Source organism: Microtus ochrogaster, chromosome X (genome assembly GCF_000317375.1).
Source record: "Microtus ochrogaster isolate Prairie Vole_2 chromosome X, MicOch1.0, whole genome shotgun sequence".
Classification (NCBI taxonomy): domain Eukaryota; kingdom Metazoa; phylum Chordata; class Mammalia; order Rodentia; family Cricetidae; genus Microtus; species Microtus ochrogaster.
Window position 1 is genome coordinate 39,254,838 of NC_022026.1, and position 19,705 is coordinate 39,274,542.

The following is a 19,705-nucleotide window of genomic DNA, read 5'->3' on the forward strand; positions in this document are numbered from 1 at the left end:
GAGAGAGAGAGAGAGAGAGAGAGAGAGAGAGAGAGAGAGAGAGAGAGAGAGAGAGATAGGGAGATAGGTGATGTGTGAATATGGGTATACAGGTAGCATAGCACATATTGTGGATGTCAGAGAACAACTTCTAAGAGTTGATTCTTTCCTGCCTTCTACATTGTTGAGACATGGTTTCTTATTTCTGAGGTGTCGCATATCAAAGTCATCTGACCCATAAGCTTCCAGTGAGTTTTCCTGTCTCCACTTTGCACTACTACATTTGGCTTTTTTGTATAGGTTTTGTGGTCCAAATTGAGGTCATCAGGCTTATATGGTGAGTGCAATTACACTCTGAGCCATCTTGCTAGTCACTAAACTTTATTGTGTTTCACTGTCTCATGGCTACTTAGGTAGAGCTGTGGCCAGAGCCCAGGTCCAAGCCTTGAAGTCCATTTTTATTCTCTGGAGGCCTCCGCAGTACTCAATGTTGGGCTAAATTGCACATGCTGCTGATGAAGTTGGGTCTCTTTTCCTTGATGTGGCCTCTGTTCCTAGTACAACCTAGTGTCACAACAGGCTGCTGGCTCCCCTACAAGTTTTAACAATGGTCAAGTTTTAATGCTGCAACTGCTGAAAGCTGCAGTGCAGCCACCACATTCAGGTCTGCTAGATGAACAGATGTGGGATTGTAGCCTTCACTATGAAACATATCTATACAGCTATGGATGCTTTATCGACACCCATTCCCAGGAACTTGGAAAATTACGTTAATATAGTCAAGTTTACCTTTTCTATGTGAGGGTTGGTTGCAGGCCTTGCTCTGTTTTTCATTCTGGAACAACAGGAAGGCTTAGTACCAGAGGCAGTGGCCATTGGTGGCTAGAGACTTTTCTGGCTTTAGGGTTTTGTTTGAAGATGACCTTCCTCTTTTCAGTAGACTTCATAAGCCTACAAAAGTTTCAGTTTATGACATTAACAACTATATATGGTAAAGCCTTTCATCAGAAGATTAATACAGAACATATTATTCAAATAAGGCCTACAAGACATATTTGGTGACTTTCTTGACAGTTAGCAGTTTAACATGTATGGCCCTTGAATTTTCCTTTTGTTAGAGACTTGTGGTTCTTTCAAGAGTGTGTAAAGTGGAAACATACATGGGATGACCCTGCTTTATGTTTTCCTGCATTGTGGGTCCTAATGCTGAGATGAATAGCTCTCAAGGAAATTTTTTTCTAGTGTTGGAGATTGAACTCATGTCTCTACACATTTTATGCACATACTCTAGCCGTGAGCTACACTCCAGATCCAGGTGTACAGCTGGACCTAACTGCCAGCCTGTGCTCTTGAATCTCATCATTATTTGAGAGTGTCACTTTGTCCTTCAGTAATTTTATACCAAAAGCATTCTCCACCAGAGAATTCTTTCTACTGTTAAGTCCTGGGCCTTTACATATTACAGAGACCACAGACTTCCTTTCAATAGTAACTACTATATATGTCAGTGAATGATAATTAGTGTAACAAGTGCCTCCTCTAACCTTGTGGGAGCTAGTTGTTGAATAAACAAAATTCTCAGTCCTACCTGTAGGCATTCAGGGACAACAGGGAACCAGGACTTGATATTTGTTTTGGTGATTCTCTAGTCTTTTTCCAGGCTCCCTTTCTATCTCATCATTTAGTTTAGCAGCTTCCTCTGTGCAAAGCTTCAGTCCATGACATTGATTTTTCTTATGAAAATGTGGTCAGTTAAGTAAGTATAGAGTAGAAACTTTTGTGACTTTCACACTCAACTTACAGGTCAAAACACTTGTAGTGAGTGAGAAAACCAACCATCTTGTCACAAGTGGGACTGCTTTTGAAGACAAAAGAATTTTTGTACAAAGGTTCTCTATGCCTGGTGCTGTCTTTTTGCTATTGGTTTTTGTTTTTGTTTTTTCATCCACCGAATAGCAAGCTGATACTATGCTGGGGAAACACACATGCATGTGTACACACACACACACACACACACACACACACACACACACACGTCCATTTTGTTTTGTTTTGTTTTAAGACAGGGTCTCCCTGTGTAGCCTAGTCTGGCCTCAAACTTCTGATCCTCCTGTATCCATTGCCTGACTACTCGCCTGAATGCCACACTCAACAGAACTTTTCATGTTTTATTGCTAAAATTAATGACAACCATCAAGGTGCTTAGGAGTTAAAGCTAATCACCTCAATCATTTGCATGAGGTGTTGTGAAGGAACCAGAGTAGGGATCTTTTGAGAACAAAGAACAGTACCTACAGCCCAAACTTCAGTTTATGATCTTTCAGCATAGAACTCTTTAGTTGAAATATACATGAAAATAATTAAAATAGTGTATAACTAAATTTTTTTCCTTTGTAGAAATGTACATTTGAGAATGATCCCTTATGGAAGTGCCTGTGGAGGCAGGCTATGATTGGATTTGGGATTGTCATCTTGCAGTATGTGGGATCCTGTGCTGTATTTGTATCTGTTCTCTTGGGGAAAAGACTTAGGCTCTGTTTTCATAAATGTTCATAGTAATTGATGGCTTTCATATAAATACTGACTAGATCTATTGTCCTGTTCCAACTTGGTTTCTTGCTTCTGTATTTATCCTTCTGTTCCAAGGATGCCAGTAGATCAGGTCAACTCTGGTACACTCTTACACATATGACAAGGAATTTATTAATAATAATAAAAGAGTAAATTTTGTAATTTAATACCTTTTCTCCAATGAGTAAGTACTTTTATTATACTGATAATAATAATTACTACAAACATTACATTCTAGGCCTTCTGCCAGGTAAGTCCTTTCCTTACATATTCTCCTTAAATAGTATGCCTTTCCTGTGGGAGAAGTATTATTAGGTATTCCAATTTGAGACACAATGAAATAGATCAAAAGACATGGATGCTTTGCCTAGGGTCCAACAGCTAATGAGTGGTGGAGCTGGACTTCTACTACTTATAGCATATTTGTGTAGTGGACAATCAGGTAGTTTTGGACCCACAAGGATGATCCAGATCTTCAGGATAACCTGTGGGGAAATTAGTAGGCTCAGAACCTTTGTAATGGTGGGCCAGGAACCTGTCAGGTAAGATAGCTACTTTCCAGGGAAGGAATTCATTCTGCATTTGGACCAATTTCTCCATCTCCTTAGCCTTAAAGGCTTCTGAGGCTTGACACTTAGGAGACGTGACAGAGGACATGATCCCAAAACTGCCTGCAACTGGAAGGTGGAGCCAAGTCTGGTTGTTTTGTGTTCTATATCTACTACTCCCAGCCAGGCCTCTATGTGCATAGGTTGACTGAATGAATGAACAGACAGAAGGAGGACAGAGGGTAAGAAAGAGGAAAGGGAGCCGGGTGGTGGTGGCGCACGCCTTTAATCTCAGCACTCGGGAGGCAGAGGCAGGCAGATCTCTGTGAGTTCGAGACCAACCTGGTCTACAAGAGCTAGTTCCAGGACAGGCTCCAAAACCACAGAGAATCCCTGTCTCGAAAAACCAGAAAAATAAAAAAAATAAAAAAAGAAAGAGGAAAGGGAAAGAAAAGAAATTTTGCTGAATGGATGTTTGGACTGCAGCAAAGTATCAAAGTATCAAGCTAGTATAAGTGATAGTGATGTGATAACTATAATGAAGTGAATGAACAGAGAAGGCATAAGTTTCCAAGTTTTAAGGGCTGAGGATATAGTGCAGTGGTAGAGTGCTTGCCTAGCTTGTGCAAGGTCTTGGGTTCACAAAAAGTACCACAAAAAAGTACCCAGTGCCACAAAAAGAGGTTCCAATTTTTATTCAGGTACATTATTGGAACATACTACTTCTTGCTATTTTCCATGTACCCTTCCGGTATACAAATCTCAGCCATAAGTTTATTTAATAAACATATTTGACCACTGACCTTGATAATACTGAAAATAAATGAAAAAACTTTGGTTATCCTCCCTAAGAAGAAATATACAATCTTATCTATTACTCGATCCTGACGCTTAGTAGAAAATAGAGGCCTCCTCCCCTACACAGGATCCTCCTGAAGCAAAAGTAGGCATCCATCAGCTAGGTCTCAGGTCTTCATATTTGCCACAAAGACAGAAGGTTTCATGGAGTCCCTGCTATTTTGTTCCAACTCTGTTTTTAACTATTTTTCACCTTTCTATATTTCTTTTGAATATTTATTGTTTAAAAGGATTTCATGTGGAATAACTCTAATTTCTTATTTTTAAACAGGATTGACCGGAAGATGTCAAGTTCTCACACCAACTACAAACTGGATGAGGCCCAGGCTATAATGAATGAGCTCCGTACTATCAAGAAAGCCATTTGTACAGGCGAGAAGGAGCGGCGGGACCTGATGCAGGTGAAACCAAGGCTGCTTCCTGAAAACTCTGTCTGCCAACCTGTCTGTCATTTATTACATTTTATATATTTACTATATATATAAAACTCATGAGAACTTTTATGTGTTTTTTGAGCACATGCACACCATGTTTAATTAAGTGTATTAATTCTGCCTGACCTCTTCCTTATATAAACTCAGGATGGCTTGCCCCTTCCAAAACATTTTTGCCTGAGTTCTGTTGCACTTATGTATTCTGGTTCCAGTGTCTTCATTGATGCCAGAAGTGAATAGGTCTCAAAGCTTAAAGACTAGTAAACAGTCCTATTTCTCTTGAATATCCACACAAACAAGTTCCATGTGCCTGAATGCGTACTTAGTGTAATTTGGGGCATACTAAAATCCACAGGAGATTACTTATAACCAGGTAGCACAATGAATACAAAAAAATCAGGTTATAAATGTGAGGTCTGGAAAATGTTTTAGCTCTTGATTACCTATTAAAAAAAATTGAGGTGATATGCATCTTTGTCAGATCCAGTTACTATTTGGGGATTTGGCCACTTTTTAAAATTAAGGAATGTGACGGCTTAAAAAGAAGTAACAATGGTACCATAACTATTTTCTATTTTATGTGTGTGTTACCAGAATGACTCAGTTTCTCTTTACTGAAATGACTAACAGTTTTCTGTAAAGTAATCAAAAGTATGTTTTTGTTAAAAAAATTAATGATAATGGGAAGTAGGATGGGACATCTCTTTAGTCTTAGGCTGTAGACCCTTTTGAACCAGAAAGAAACAGCTGTTTCTAGAGGAAGGAAACCATGCCATGTCCACTCACAGAACTTGCCTTACTCTTTTCCAGAGCCTGGCCAAGCTTACTGATAGCTTCAAGAATAGCTGCTCCATTGCGGACCCTCTACAAGATCTCCCTCACAATACAGGCGCACTTGGTGACTCTGGTGTCCCTCAGCAGTTTTGTGATGCTGGATCTCAGACTGACTCTATAGGGGAGGTATGATCACCCGGCGCTGAGACATGAACATTCCTAAAGAGGAGTCACTGGCTTTGGTGGTGGTGTCACACATTTGATATAACATTTCATTTCTACTTCAAAGATATTTTGGCTTTTGTGTTGGTAAATTTGAAAGGAAAATCACATTTCTCACATTTAGCTGTAATGGTGCAGTGGTATAGACTGTATATTGTCTTATGATTAGGAGTCTTAAAAATGGCAGCTGCTTTGCCAGCATTAAACTTAAGTGGTTTGTTTGTTTGTTGTTTTTTTTATATCCAGGATTATAGAGTGTGGCTTAGCAAATGATTTCTGCAAAGGATCAGATAGTAAATCTCTCAGGCTTTCTAGTCACTTCCTTGTCTGATCAGCTGTCATTATAATGTAAAACGTGTCCTGGATGATACCTAAGAGATGAGCTTTTTGGTTGTCACCAAAACTTTATTTCCCAAACAAGCAAACAAAAAACAGTCAGTGGGCTGGACCTGGTTAGGATCAGATTACTGATCTCCGATTTAGGCTGTGATTTCCAAAGGCTATGTGGCTCTGTCAGTTAGGGTTATACTTTGTTACTATTTCTTGTTCTTCTAAGACAATGTCAGGAAATTGATTTTCTTTGAGACTTGGAACAATTTTAACATGCCCTTTCTTGATAATCAGTAAAGCACAAAAAACAAATTGGGAAAATCATCATTTGAAACTGGGTAGCTAATAATCAAAGACATATTATTGTAACATCATTAGATGAAGTTTGAAATTAATTTATAACCACATGAAAGCAGTTTGGAGGAGTTCTTTTCCTTAAGGGTTATTAAGTAAAGGTAAAATATTAGTGTAAGGCATGCTACCTTTCCCATTAAATAAAGGAAAGTTTAAGAGAGAGGGGTACAAACAATTTGTGAGAAGGTCAGTGTTTTAGTTGTTAGTAGTTTGAAAGTTTGAAAATTAGTGCCTTTCTGGAGGAAGTATAGTATATATCATGAATTGCTGTGTCTTAGGTGTTCTGGAAATAATGTTTCAATTTTATTTTCATTATTTCTCAGAGTATATTTTGACATTTTTGGGAAAGGATATTTTGTTTAAAGAATACTGTTGCCACACAGAGAAAAATCTGTGAGCTGAAACACTTGTCATTTTTGCCTAGAGATTTTGGAGTGAAGAAAGGAAGCATGCACAAGACTCATTGAGTTCTGGAAATGACTTTTTTTTTCTTATCATAAAGTTGATTTAGAATTTATAGCTCTTAATTAGTTTGAGAAAAACAGATAAGATCAAAGCTCTCTAATGATTTCAATAAGCCATTCTAAAAATGTCAGGTTGGGAGTGGTGGCTGGTTCTACCATTACAGCTGTAAATTGTCATGCCCCTGAAGTTTAAAAGGGTCGGCCCTGGGTTGGCAGCCTTACAGCTGTTATCTTGGTTTAACTACTTTTTTTGTTTTGTGTGGATTTTGTTACCTTCGATATAATTGGCATGGAAATATTTAAGCCTAACTACTGATAGTATTGAAAGCATTTCAAACATAACTTGTAGGTGATACTCCCCAGTCCAGACCTTGCCTTGTTTCCTTTTATCTTTGGTTCCCTTTTTATGCCTTGAGCCTTAGAAGGTCATCCTCTAGCCCCTTCTTTAGGAAATTAGTCTGTCTAATTTAAACTTTGCCATTTCTGAGTAGAACATCTACTTTTCTGACTGTGTCCATGTGGGATTGGTTCCCAAACCCCATAGGATACCAGGATCCACAAATGATTATGTCCCATATGTCAGATAGTATGCTATTTGCACGGAACCCCACATAATTCCTCCTGTTGACTTCAGATCATCTCTAGGTGATTTATAATAACTGATGTGATATGGGTAGTTATTATACTCATATCTTAAGAACAATGACAGGAGAAAAATGTCTGTGCATATTCAGTACAGATGCAACCATTGTGAACTTAACTACATTTTTAACCCATGGTTGGTTGAATCTACATCGTGGAACTTACAAATATGTAGGGTTGCCCATATTTTGTATTAAATGAGGAGTTAGATAATCTATAGTGAAAGTATGGGTGAATGTTTTGCCTTTGTGTCAGCTTAAAGTTAACTGAAACATAATTCATTTTTGTTATTTGTAATGATATAGTAGATGAGTGTATGTGTTTGTATATTTTAAAAACAAAAATAGGCCCGGGCGATGGTGGTGCACGCCTTTAATCCCAGCACTTGGGAGGCAGAGGCAGGCAGATCTCTGTGAGTTCGAGACCAGCCTGGTTTACAGAGCTAGTACGCTCCAAAGCCACAGAGAAACCCTGTCTCGAAAAACCAAATAAATAAATAAATGAATGAATGAATGAATGAATGAATGAATAAATAAATAAATAAATAAATAAATACAAAAATAATACCAGTTTTAGAAAGTAAAAGTCCTCTCAGTTCTCACCAGCCTGGGTAGCGGCAGAGTATTACATCTAGGCCTTTGAAAAATATATTGTAGTGTGGTGGTGCACGCCTTAAATCCCAGCACTTGGGAGGCAAAGGCAGGTGGATCTCTTTGAGTTTGAGGCCAGACTGGTCTAGTTAGTGAGTGCCAAGACAGGCTCCAAAGCTAAACAGAAAAACCCTGTCTCTCTATATATATAATCTTAGGTTTTTTTCCCCCAAAAAGTTTAAGTTAATTTTCTACTTGGAAGACATGTTTCTAATATTCTTTCTCTTCCTTTTTTTTGTCCCTTGTGTTCTGTAAAGTTTCTCTTTGATGATAAAACAAGACTTGTAGGCCGTGTCAGACTTAATTGGCAGTATGAAGAAGCCCGAAAAAGGTAAGAAGCATACTTTTATAGCCTGGGACTTGCTTTCTTTCTTCCACATAAAAAGGCCAAGCATGTTTCTAGAGTTTAAATGCCCACATTTTACCCGAAAGAAATGAATGAAATAGAAAAGAAAGGTCCTTTATTTTTTATATCTTCTTAACATATCTGGTGAACTTTCAATGACTCTTAAAATATAAAATTGTCAGTATTTGAGGTTTAGCTGACTTGAAACTATAAGAGACTACTGCAACATTCTCTATCATATGAGATACTTGGCAATTCTCTTCCTGCCCTCCTTCTCTTCCGACCTACAGATAGCATCCATCCATCAGACCAGTGGAAGCAAACTTTTGTCTTTCACACACATTGGTATTAATCACTTAGATTGATGCAGAAAGCTATTTATCTTACCATCAAAACCAATTTGGTATTGATATGTCAGCAAGTGATAGCAGTATCTATTAGAGTTCATTTGTTGGAGACAAGTGACATCATTTATGTTGACCTATATTATACTTGACCTGCCTTCTGCGAACTTTAGATTTATCAGGGTTTGTGCCTTGGGTTTGTCTTTGCTCACTCCATCCCTCCCTCCAGTCTTCACCACTGAACATTGACCATATCCTTGCACAGCACAGTATTTTTGCCTCTGTGATTTTAGTGTCTTTCTTTCTCCTCAGGTGCTTAGATTTTCCATTTTCAATACTTGCATGGTTCACACCACCTCTATTTAGAGACAGTTTCTCTATTATACCTTATAGAAAGAGTCTGAAAACCAAATAATTTTAAAATGTTTCAAAAAACTGTAAAACATTTAATTTTTATTTTACTTTTATATGCAGTGCTGATAATAAAACCCAGAGCATCACATACGTTAAGGATGTAGTCTTGCACTGAGCTATATCCCAGCTGCTTTTTTATTTTGTATTTCATACAGGATCTCTCTAAGGTACCTTGGCTGGCCTTGAACTCATGTTAACCCAAGCAGGCATTGAACTTGTGATCTTCTTCTATCAACTTTCTGAGGAGCTAGGATGACAAGGCCCAGACTGAAGAACAGCTTTAGAATATGCTGTGTAGTTATGGATTACATATTGTCTTAATATCTTCAGTGGGGAGAGCAGAATACCAGGCAAAGTGAGGGACTTAATAGCTTGACACTTGGGCCAATGTTCATTGAGATCTTGAAAATCACCTGTAAGAAACTGTAACATTAATAGAGAAGCAAACCATCTGATTTCCTGCTGTAGCAGTAGCCTAAACCAAAACCTACTTCTCTTTACTGGGAAGCATCTCACCAGCTCTCCCAGGACTTTTCAGGGTGGAGATGTGGTTGGCATTGAATTTCTCAAGTTCATTGGCCAGTGCTGGTTACCTCCCTGGTCATATGCTTCATTTTTCATGCATTCTTTCATGATAGCTTTGGGTACTTGTGGGGGCAATTGTTTCTTCTGACCAGGCCTCTGCTCCTTCGTGCCTGTTTCAAAGTGGGACTGCCAAGTGTGGGTGCTGGAATTTGCTGTGCTGTGTTAAACACAGAAAATAGATTATTGCTACACTTACGACCATAATTGTTATGTGTTGTTGTGACATTTACCAAACATAGCAAGTGATTTCTTTGTTCTAGAAGTGGTGTCAGTACATATCAAGTCACCTTTTAGATGTTGAAGTAATACATTTGAGCAAATAGTTGAGGATTTAAGATGTTCCAGTTGGTAAACACTGCACTTAATCATTACTTTTGCATCAAAGTATTCTTTCACAGTTGCTAGAACCCTGATAATATGTTTACTGTAACTACTTAGAAGAATCCAGGTCTCAACATTTCTACCTTAGCAGCATATTAGAGGCTTCTCAGAAATGAAAGACAAACAGCACTCTGAAGGTATGATGAGTTTAAGCATCCCAAGATGGGGAGAGATGTTCTTAAATGATCCTAGGATGCCCACTTCCAACGCAGGATCCTTGTGAGAAAGACTCTGGAAGGTCAGAGTAAGAGAAGTCATGGTGGGTGTTAATAGAGGCCAACTACAAACTGGAAGAGGCAGCGAAATGTATTCTTTCCTAGACGTTCTAGAAGAAACATGGCTCTGCTGACCTGTGAAGCTGTAGTCAAATAGTAGTGTTGTTTTAAACCACAACAGTTGTCAGATTTTTTGTTCTTTTTGTTTTTTGTTTTTGTTGTGTCAGTAAATCCAATACTTTATTTTAATCCATTGAATGATGCTTGCTAAGAAGATTAAAAAAGCAAGTTTTTGCCGGGCGGTGGTGGCGCACACCTTTAATCCCAGCACTCGGGAGGCAGAGGCAGGTGGATCTCTGTGAGTTCGAGGCCAGCCTGGACTACAAGAGCTAGTTCCAGGACAGGAACCAAAAAGCTACAGAGAAACCCTGTCTCGAAAAACAAACAAAAAAAAAGCAAGTTTTTTACTTAGTCTTCTGAGTTATGCTAGTAATTTCCAGAAATTCTCTCCTAGATACTGTCAGGCATCATGTTTTGCCACCTATCTGCGTATCCCTTAGGTTAATCAAGTTCACACATACAAAGTAACCATTATACATATCCACTGTAGAATCACTTGTGTTTTGCCAGTTCTTAAAGGGAAAGAAGGTGATGCTTTTACACAGTTTGAAGAAGTTTTTCCTTGAGTGTCTAGAATTGATGTTGTTTTAAATCAATACAATATTATAAAAAATGCAAAGTTCTGGACAATGAAGGGTTTTGTGTGTGCTCAGAGTTAGAGGAAGTCCCTAGGAGTAGAATGTATAATTCCAGGTGGTAATGTGAGAATCTGGAGAATTATCTGACTAAACAACCACTGTCAAGAATAACCTGTTTGGTATTTCAACTCTGGGTTGAAATGTCCCAAGAGGTCTGCTTTTACCTTTTCCTCCTGTAATGACTTTTTGGATTCCCATGACAGACATTATGAGAGGAATATTTTCACATGACTAGTTTAAAAGTTTTGAAATTTTTTTGAAATTGGAAGAACAAGTCTTGAAGCAATCCTGATGACGCAGATGGCTCCGTATTTTTAACTTAAGAGCTCTTGGTCCAGAACTGTGCATAATTTGTAGCCATCTCCATGGAAACATTCAGCACAGATAGGAACAAAACATGTGGTGTATCCAGTTCCTGTGTCTTTGGTGTTGCTTTCAGAATTGTTTCTGGTGTTCATTGGTTGTCAGGATTCAGTGGTAGTATGATTCCAGTTGAATTTGATTAGTCACTTGGATTTACCCCTTCTTTTCTTAAGTAGCTTTGTATATGGGCTTTGACAAGTAAATGAAAGCATGTTTGCCATCATAACTTCATCTTTTTCATTTGAAGACTTGCTACTTTTCATTTTGTAAAGTTTCTCTCTAAAGATATGTCCATCTCAAGGAGAGAAAATGTTAAAAGAGTGTAGCTGAGAGGCATGGTAGGACAGCAGTATATTGACAGATACTTCTTGTACCATGTGTTCTAAATGGAGACTTCTAGAATTTCCCAGGTAGAGGTTAGTGGAATCCACACTGACCTGTCAATATTCATTTATCCTGCTAAAGATGTTGTCATGTTTCCAATTAGATCTTAGCTGAGATTTTCTTTGACCTTTCTTTTATAAAAAGTAAAAATTCACGAGAAGAAAACTGAGTGAAAATGTATGAGACGCCAGATATGTGCTTGGAATTGAAATCTGAAGACACAAGTTTCTAAGTTGGCATCATGGCAGTAGGATCTGTCATGACTTGTCACCATCAAATGGGAGTAACAGGTTTCCTGAAGTTCTGTTTGCTATTCCGGAAAGCCACAGGATTTTAGTAGCATGGGAAATTATACAACAGATTGAAGATTTTAGGTAGGATTTGGGATTATTCTTGATGTGTTGCAAACGTTTTTAATATTAAAAGTGCATTACTCCTAGAAAATGGAAACAAAGATTTCCCCATGAACTCTAAAGATCTGAGTAGTTTCTGCAGCCCAAACACAGGTTTCCATTCATGGTTTAACATGCCTTGTTTGTGACAGAAAAAACACTTGGTCAGATATCAGGACTGAATAGTTCATATTTTGCTTCTGTATTAGACCTGCTCAAGGAACAGAATTTAGAAATCACATAATAAATATGAAACCTGAAGTGAGATTTTGCTTTTATTTCTTCACTCTAAGTATAGGGAAACATATGTTTTAAAGCTCTTAAAGGCATTCATGAAAGATTATATGTAAGCTATAAGCTTATATGTAACCTATCAAAAAAAAAGAAAAAATCAATAAAGAGTATAGTGGATTTGTACAAAAAAAGAAGGAAGGAAATCCCTTCCCAATTTTATGTGGCTTTTAGTGCTCTTTAAAAATGAACTTGGAAAAGTATTTTTTCTTTTTCTGGAAACCTTCATCATGGTCTTTTTGAGCACTGAATTTCATTGAAATGATACTTCAAAGAAAAACTTTTCTGGAAATTACTTTTCCTATTATGCTCAGAATTGGAATGATGGCCCTTCCAAGGAATGGGCCTTCAAGCAGTGGATCAGCTATTTAGCATGGATCTAGAAGAAGCTGCACAGACCCTGGCAATCTGTGTTTTGCCTCAGGCAGGAAATCTGCTTCCTCATGGAAACCTCCTGTTTCCGGGACCTTAGCCCAAAGCACAAGGCATGATAAGGCTTGATATTGAAAGGCCAGGCAACTGTGCTAGCGGTCTGTTGTTGGGAGAATCCTTCCTTCTAGTGCTTTTGGCTTCTAAAAGAGACAGACCACAGACAGATGTGCCTTTTTTGACCTGGTTGAAGGAAGCTCAGAAGTCCCTATCCAGAGTGTGGTCACAAAGAAGGAGCTTGCCTTTTTCAACATGTCAGTATTCTAGATTCTGAGGTATCCTGAAAAGCAGCTTACAAGCATCTTCATTGTTGTGAAGTCAGAATTAGCAAAGCAACGTGCTTAAGCATGGAAATGCTTGCCTAGTTTTCAACATGACCCAAACAACTTTACCAGATGGGTTGCAAGAAATCATCCTCATCCGGATCTTGTTTCTGCTGGAGAGGTTGGCCCTTCGTAGCACATTTTTATTTTCCGTAAGTTATGGAAAGTTATAGTACATGGCTTAACGTTGACTGTTCTACTGTTTCATTATGCTTGAGATGAGCAGGCTCTTTGAAAATTTTTGCTGTACTTCTCTTCCCTCCAATAATTAAGCTTTTCTGCTCATTGATTTTTCTAGATAGTGTGAATCCCTTGAGATTTTTCTAAGACAGCTAGAATTATCTAGAACTGGATCTTTTGCCACCCTCAGCAAGTTTTGAATCCTTGTAGAAATCGGTTAGCATAGAGCTCCCAGTCTCAATGGAGGCTTGTTCTCTTTGTATTTAAACCCATAGGGAATTCAGACTGCTCAGGTTGGGGTGGAGTGGTATATACCTTAGTGATAAGTGATTACTTAGCATGTATGCTGTCTAGGAGATGGCTCTAGTAACACACACACACACACACACACACACACACACACACACACACACCACAGGACAAAAAAAACCCTCTATAGAAGAACTCAAAAGGAATGTTTTTGAGAATATGTCTGTATCATAAGCGTGACATATGTGGCTAGTTTTAGCTAAGCTTAGATAGGCTTTCTTAATGAGTAGATAAACTAAAATAAAAATTTGCTGTGAGGACATAGCCAGATTTTCTCATTAGTCTTCAAGTCTTTTATATTTATTCTTTACCTTTGTTTTAGTTTTTAGTAGATTGTTTTAGAAATTTTACTGGATACAATGTCTAATTTTCTACTGGATTATTTATGGTCCTTCACAAAGTGTGCTTTCCTTGGGCTCAGTAATATATTACAGCCATAAATTTTTAATTCCACTAATTAGACATAGGTGAATGAATACTTAAGCCCTGCTTAGTTGCCTCTAGCATTACTATTTTCAGTGACATGATTTGGCTTCATTTTCTGGTACATTTTCAGGATATTAGTTTTAGGTTAGAAAACAGCTTATCTAATAAAGCTACTTATGTACAAGTAGTTTTTTTTTTTTTACCTTCTGGAGAACTGGGCTTGAATAAATGCATACATTTAGGTTTTAGCCTGCAGACCCTTTTCTTTCTGGGACCATGAGTTTCAGGTTGGTTCTGTACCTGGACACAGAGTTCTGTCCAATTCTCCAGACTTCATGAGTCCCTGTGCATATATCTAGATCAGACAGAGCCTAATTTGGCACAGGGCTGGGCCACAATTTATTTAATGCATGTGGTAACTCCAGACAATGGTGACATGTACGTGGAGCTCAGGTTTGAGAAAGATTCTGAGGGCTGCACCCAACAGGCAAGAAGCCAGACACGGTTAGTGCCATGTGCCCTGGGCACAGGAGGTAGGCAGTATCATGCGTGCTCCAGCCCTGTCTCTGCCATTCCCATTTTCGTGAAGAACAACATCCTGCTGGTGCCTAATGTAACTCCCTAAAGGTCAGTTAGCACCTTCCAGACTGGGCGGAGCTGCAGAGGAAGAAGCTCTGAGAGTCCTGGTTGTTCGACTTGAGTGAACAGAAGAGCCCAGAGCCTCATGGCGTAGGAGTCAGTAGATCTGGACTTGAGCCTGATGGTTGCCCTTCTAACTGCTCCCAGGTGATCCTGAGGCGCCAGTCCTGAGGCTCCACTTTTATAATCGCTTCCTTAGGCTGTGTTGTGCCTGACACTTACATATTCTTGCAGATTTCTGTCATCTCAATGAAGTCTTTGGATTTCGTTTTTAGGCATGTGTGCCAAACTTCATAATCCACAGCACTGGGTTCACATTGGGTCTGGCATTCCTAGTTTTTTTTTTTCTTAAAGAATTCTTATCTAAAACATACTGCTCACACTTTTAAGTATGTTTTCAAAACACGAGCCATGTCTATTTTATTTAATCTGAATTCAACACCACTTCAGGGCACAAGAGACGAAATCTGTTTGCCAGGCAAGCACTTGGAAATTTAGGGAGAGAGGGAAATGTTCAAGCACTCAGCTTTTGTTGAGTATTTGCCCCCTCCTTAAGGCACTTTTTAATCCCACCTGGCCAAGGGCACTCTCTGGGGCAGGCAGAAACAGATGTGGAGCCTGGGGCCCCAGAGCTTTTCTTTTCTGAAACATTCCTGATGGATGCATTTTCCTCTAGCTATTTTCCCAATGTGTCTGTTAGTGCTGACCCCTGGACAAGGGGGCAGAAAGGCAGGGGCATCTTTTGGATGAAAGTTTGTATACTGATGGTAGTGGGAAAAGGAGACATGAGCAGCTTCCTTCCTCTCTGGGATGGTATCATGTAGGAAACACAGAGTGTTGCCATGTTGAGGGCTGCTAGCCTTATTTTCAATTTTTTTAAAAATAAGTACAATGTAATAATTGTCACCTCACAGCACAGACGAGAAGAGATTACAAAGGATTTCTGCATTTCTGCAGTGCTTTCATGACCCCTCATTTCCAAAGGCTATTAAGTTGAAGGTCAGAGCAATTATGTCACTGTTTATTTAATCAAGTGAGTTTATGGAGTCGGCGATGGTGAAGAAAATATGTTCACATAAGGTTTTCGCTTCATTCATTCCTATCTCTTTCTGCCCCTCTCTGTCTCAGAGTCTCCAATATTCAACAGCAGCTGGCTCAGTTGGCTAACGAGTCATGGCCAGGCATGGCTGAGGCTGACAGGGACCGGCTGCAGCTCATCAAAGAAAAGGAGGCCCTGCTGCAGGAGCTGCAGCTCATTATTCAGCAGCGGAGGTCGGCAGAAGATGTGGCCCGACTGGAAGAAGAAAGGAGGCGCCTGGAGGAGGAGATCCAACGTGCTCGGGCCACATCTGCACAGGGTGCCACGGAAAGGTATGTGGCTTTCCAGGATTTGGGGGGCAGAGGATAACACTTGTAGAAATGAGCCAAGTAGAAACACTAAACGGATGGCTTGTATATGATTTGAGGATGTTCTTAATTGATAACAGGTTGAACAGTCCTTGTGTAAAATGCTTGACCCCAGAAATGTTTCCAATTTTGGTATATTTTATTTAATTTAAAAACTTTATTACATTTTTATTTATTTTGTATATGTGTGTATATGAATGAATGTGTGTGCCACAGTACCAGTGTAAAGATCCAGGACAACTGGCTGCAGTCGGTTCTTCTGTAATGTGGGTCCTGGGATTGAACCGAGGTCACCAAGTTTGGCAGCAGATGCCTTTTTACCTGCTGAACTAGCTCACTGGCCCTAGAGGATTTTAGTTTTATTTTATTATTTTTGCATGGTAAGCTAACTCTTTAATCATCAAGCTACAGCCGTAGAATCCTTTCTCTCCTCTCTTCATTCTTCTTTCTTTTCTTCTTTTCTCTTTTTATTCATTTCCTCCTTCCTTCCCTTCCTTCCTTTGTTTCTTTTTTCTTTCATTGCTTGAGACAAGGTCTTATGTACCCATGTTGGCCTACAACTTGCTGTGTAGATAAGGTTAGCCTTGCATTACTGATCCTTCTGCCTCTACCACCTAGGTCCTGGGATCTTGGGCATATGCCTCCTCTTGGGGCTGGAGGTTTGGTTTTGTTCTTTATATTTAATGTTTCAGTATTTTTGCAGATGCACTTCTATGAATTTCTAATATGAAAATCTAAAATCCTAAATGCTTCAAAATCCTAAATCTACATCATACTTAGGTGACAAAATAGCCTGAGATTCTACATTAAGATTTGGTACTCCCAGATAAGAGATGTTCCGTTTATCCTGAGAACAGTGACTGACTGGTACGTTTCCTTAGAGAATATGTGAGAAGTTGAATCATATGCCTTCTGTACTATGAGAGGTACCAGATGCTTTCCAAGGTTCCTGGCACCAACTCAAAACTGGGACATGAAAACCAGGTGTAATGGTTCACACCTGTAATCCCAGCACTTAGAGGTGGGATAATGTCTTTAGTTTGAGACCTGCTTGGGGTACATAGTGAGTTTCAGAGTTTGATAGTGCAATACAGAATGACTTCTTTTCTCCAGAAAAAGGGAAACAAATATAAAGAAATAGTGGAGGACAGCAATAGAGAAGGAAGAAGAACAAGCACCATTTATACTGTTCCCCTTCTGGTGCAGGTGCTTGGGGCTTCTGCCTGTGTTTGCAGAGCAGTACCTCTACAGGATAGGAGGCAACTGCAGTATATCAAGGGGGCACAGGTGGTGTTCCAGCTCTAGAACAGGGAACCTCTGTTGCCTGGGGTGGGGGAAAATTGCTCCCTGTAGCATTGTGGGTGTCTCCCTATTGCTTTTATCTCCAACTTTGATTTCTAGCCAGGGAAGCCAGCTCTTTCTTTTGCAGTAGGAAGTCGGCAGCCTTTTGTGAGTCCATTTCTGATTGTGCCCCTCTTCAGTTACTCTTGAGACTCTTTTAAGCACAAGACACGTGAAGCTTGTGTCTTTGTATTCTCAGACGCCAAGTTGTTCAGCCTTTCATCATGTGCCACGTCTCCTGGTTTCCATTTGCTGCCTGTGATTGTGGAGTGTGATGAAGGCTGGGTCTGCTTTCCACATTTAACAGCTGTCAGTGGTTTATCTGTGGCTATCTGCCGAGCTTTGGGGACTGGCTTGCTCCAATTAAGTATATTGACCTGACCCTAAATTGTATCTTCCAGAGCATTGTCTACATAGTCATAGAGTTTAAGTAATCAGAATTAATTGACCTGTGCAGATACATTTAGTGATGGTTTCATTGTGGCTTCCTTTTTATTTTTTGTCTGTTTGTTTTGAGATGGGGTCTCTCTCATATATATATATATATATATATATATATATATATATCCTATATATATTCCCTATATACACCAGGATGATCTCAAAATCATAGAGATCCACCTATCCACCTGCCTCTGAATGCTGAGTTTAAAGGCATGCGCTGCTACGCCCACATTCACTGTGACTTCTGACTGTTCTTCATATTGCCTAACAATCTTGATATTTGGATGCTCGTTGTTAATCTTTAGGTGGCCTAAATGAGTGGTGGTCTGGAGGTACTTAGAGCTCAGAGCTCATGGCAACATTGGAAGGAAGAGGTAGGGTTTGGAGAGTTCAGCTTAGCCTAGTAATGAGTAGAATGAATTTTAATTTGCCTGAGATGACAGCCTACCCTACCATCTTACTCCAAACCTAGAACTGAGTCTGAATCTCAAACGGCACAATGCTACTGATTTTATTTTTCTTTTGTACTCTTGGGCTTCTGTGTTTTCTTAGATAAACATTAGCTTCTCTTCAAGCTTGGTATTTTCTTTTATATATTCTGGATAGGAGTGCCTGGAGTTCTTGTTGGTCTCAGTTCAGCAGGGTGGATTTGAACTACAAATAGAGCCTGCACACCTTTGACTATGACTTTCCTTCCCATGTGAAGTTCAATACTTGCCAGTGCTGTGGGCACGGGGTACACATCTACAGAACTCTCTGGGGACAAAGTTAACTCCAATGATTGGGACCAAGAGATGAGACAACAAAGCTGGACTAGTTTTCTTCTAGCTTGTGGTCTCCTGTGGGGCCAACTTGGGTAGTCAGTTCTGCATCAAGCGCCATCAATATGAGCAGACTATATACAAGTGAATTTCCTAATCTGCTACAAAATGACCTTGGTTAAAGGAGAACATACATGTGTGATAAGTGTCTCTCCCCTTTGCACTTTGTATCAGCTGCTGAGTATGAGATGAGCGCAAATGCCCCAAAGGGTTCCTGCAGCTGCTAACAGGTTCTGCCAAGTGGATGCTGGACACATTTCTTAGTGTCACTTCCCACCAATTTAAGTGTGAGCTCACATGGTAAGAGCTTTCTCGTAGCACAATCTGTATGTTTAGACCCAAAGCGGAGGCAGAACAAATAGCTTCTTCTGGCCAAGTTAGGGTATCTAAATGACCAGGACCCTATCTTTGCCTGTCTCAACTCCAAGGTCATTCATGAAGAGTTACAGTTATAAAGTTCAGTGAGGGAACATATTGAAACTCTCTTTCTTCTACTTTTTCTCTATTTTCTGGAAAAGAAACTATAGATGAAAGTTCGGTGCCTTTTCCATTGCTACATGTTAGGTAGGAATTTAAGCATGACCCCAAATTTGGGAAATATTTTGTGATGAAAACATGCCTCCTTCTTTTTTTGTCATATATTAACAACTGAATAAGAATACCAGGAAGTAGAAACATTGGGGTCTGGTAAATTGCCCTGCTTTTTGGTTCAGGCTGATGACCAAGCTTTGAACTTACATAACCCAGGCAAGTTACTTTCATTCCATGAGTGTTTCCTCATCTGTTAAATGGGATAGAATCAAATGACCTACAGGAAATGAGGTGTGACATAAATCCAAGTGTTAAAGTATTGTTCTTTTTTATGCACTAATTAAAAACTTCTAAATATCATGTTAAAATAGTTAACACAAGAGGGCATTCTGTTGCTAAAGTTTTCTTTGAAAAAATAATAAGATATTTCCTTAAATTATAGGTAAGTAGAATCTTAAAACTATTACATTAAAAAGAGTATATTGTAGCTCTTCTCAAGTTGTTGGATCCAGACTCTACATCCATTGTTAAAACTACTAAGGACTCCCAAAGAGCT

The 19,705-nt window shown here is 39.2% G+C and overlaps 1 protein-coding gene across 2 annotated transcripts in view; it reads left to right on the plus strand.

The window, feature by feature from the left end:
• Wwc3 (WWC family member 3) overlaps nt 1-19,705 on the plus strand; it is a 108,977-nt gene that overhangs the window by 66,262 nt on the left and 23,010 nt on the right. For both annotated transcript variants that reach the window (XM_013350590.2, XM_005358700.3), the window contains exons 6-9: nt 4,228-4,357; nt 5,201-5,350; nt 8,084-8,157; nt 15,734-15,976. In XM_013350590.2, coding sequence (XP_013206044.2) covers nt 4,228-4,357; nt 5,201-5,350; nt 8,084-8,157; nt 15,734-15,976 — 597 coding nt within the window. The remainder of the gene's footprint in view (nt 1-4,227; nt 4,358-5,200; nt 5,351-8,083; nt 8,158-15,733; nt 15,977-19,705) is intronic.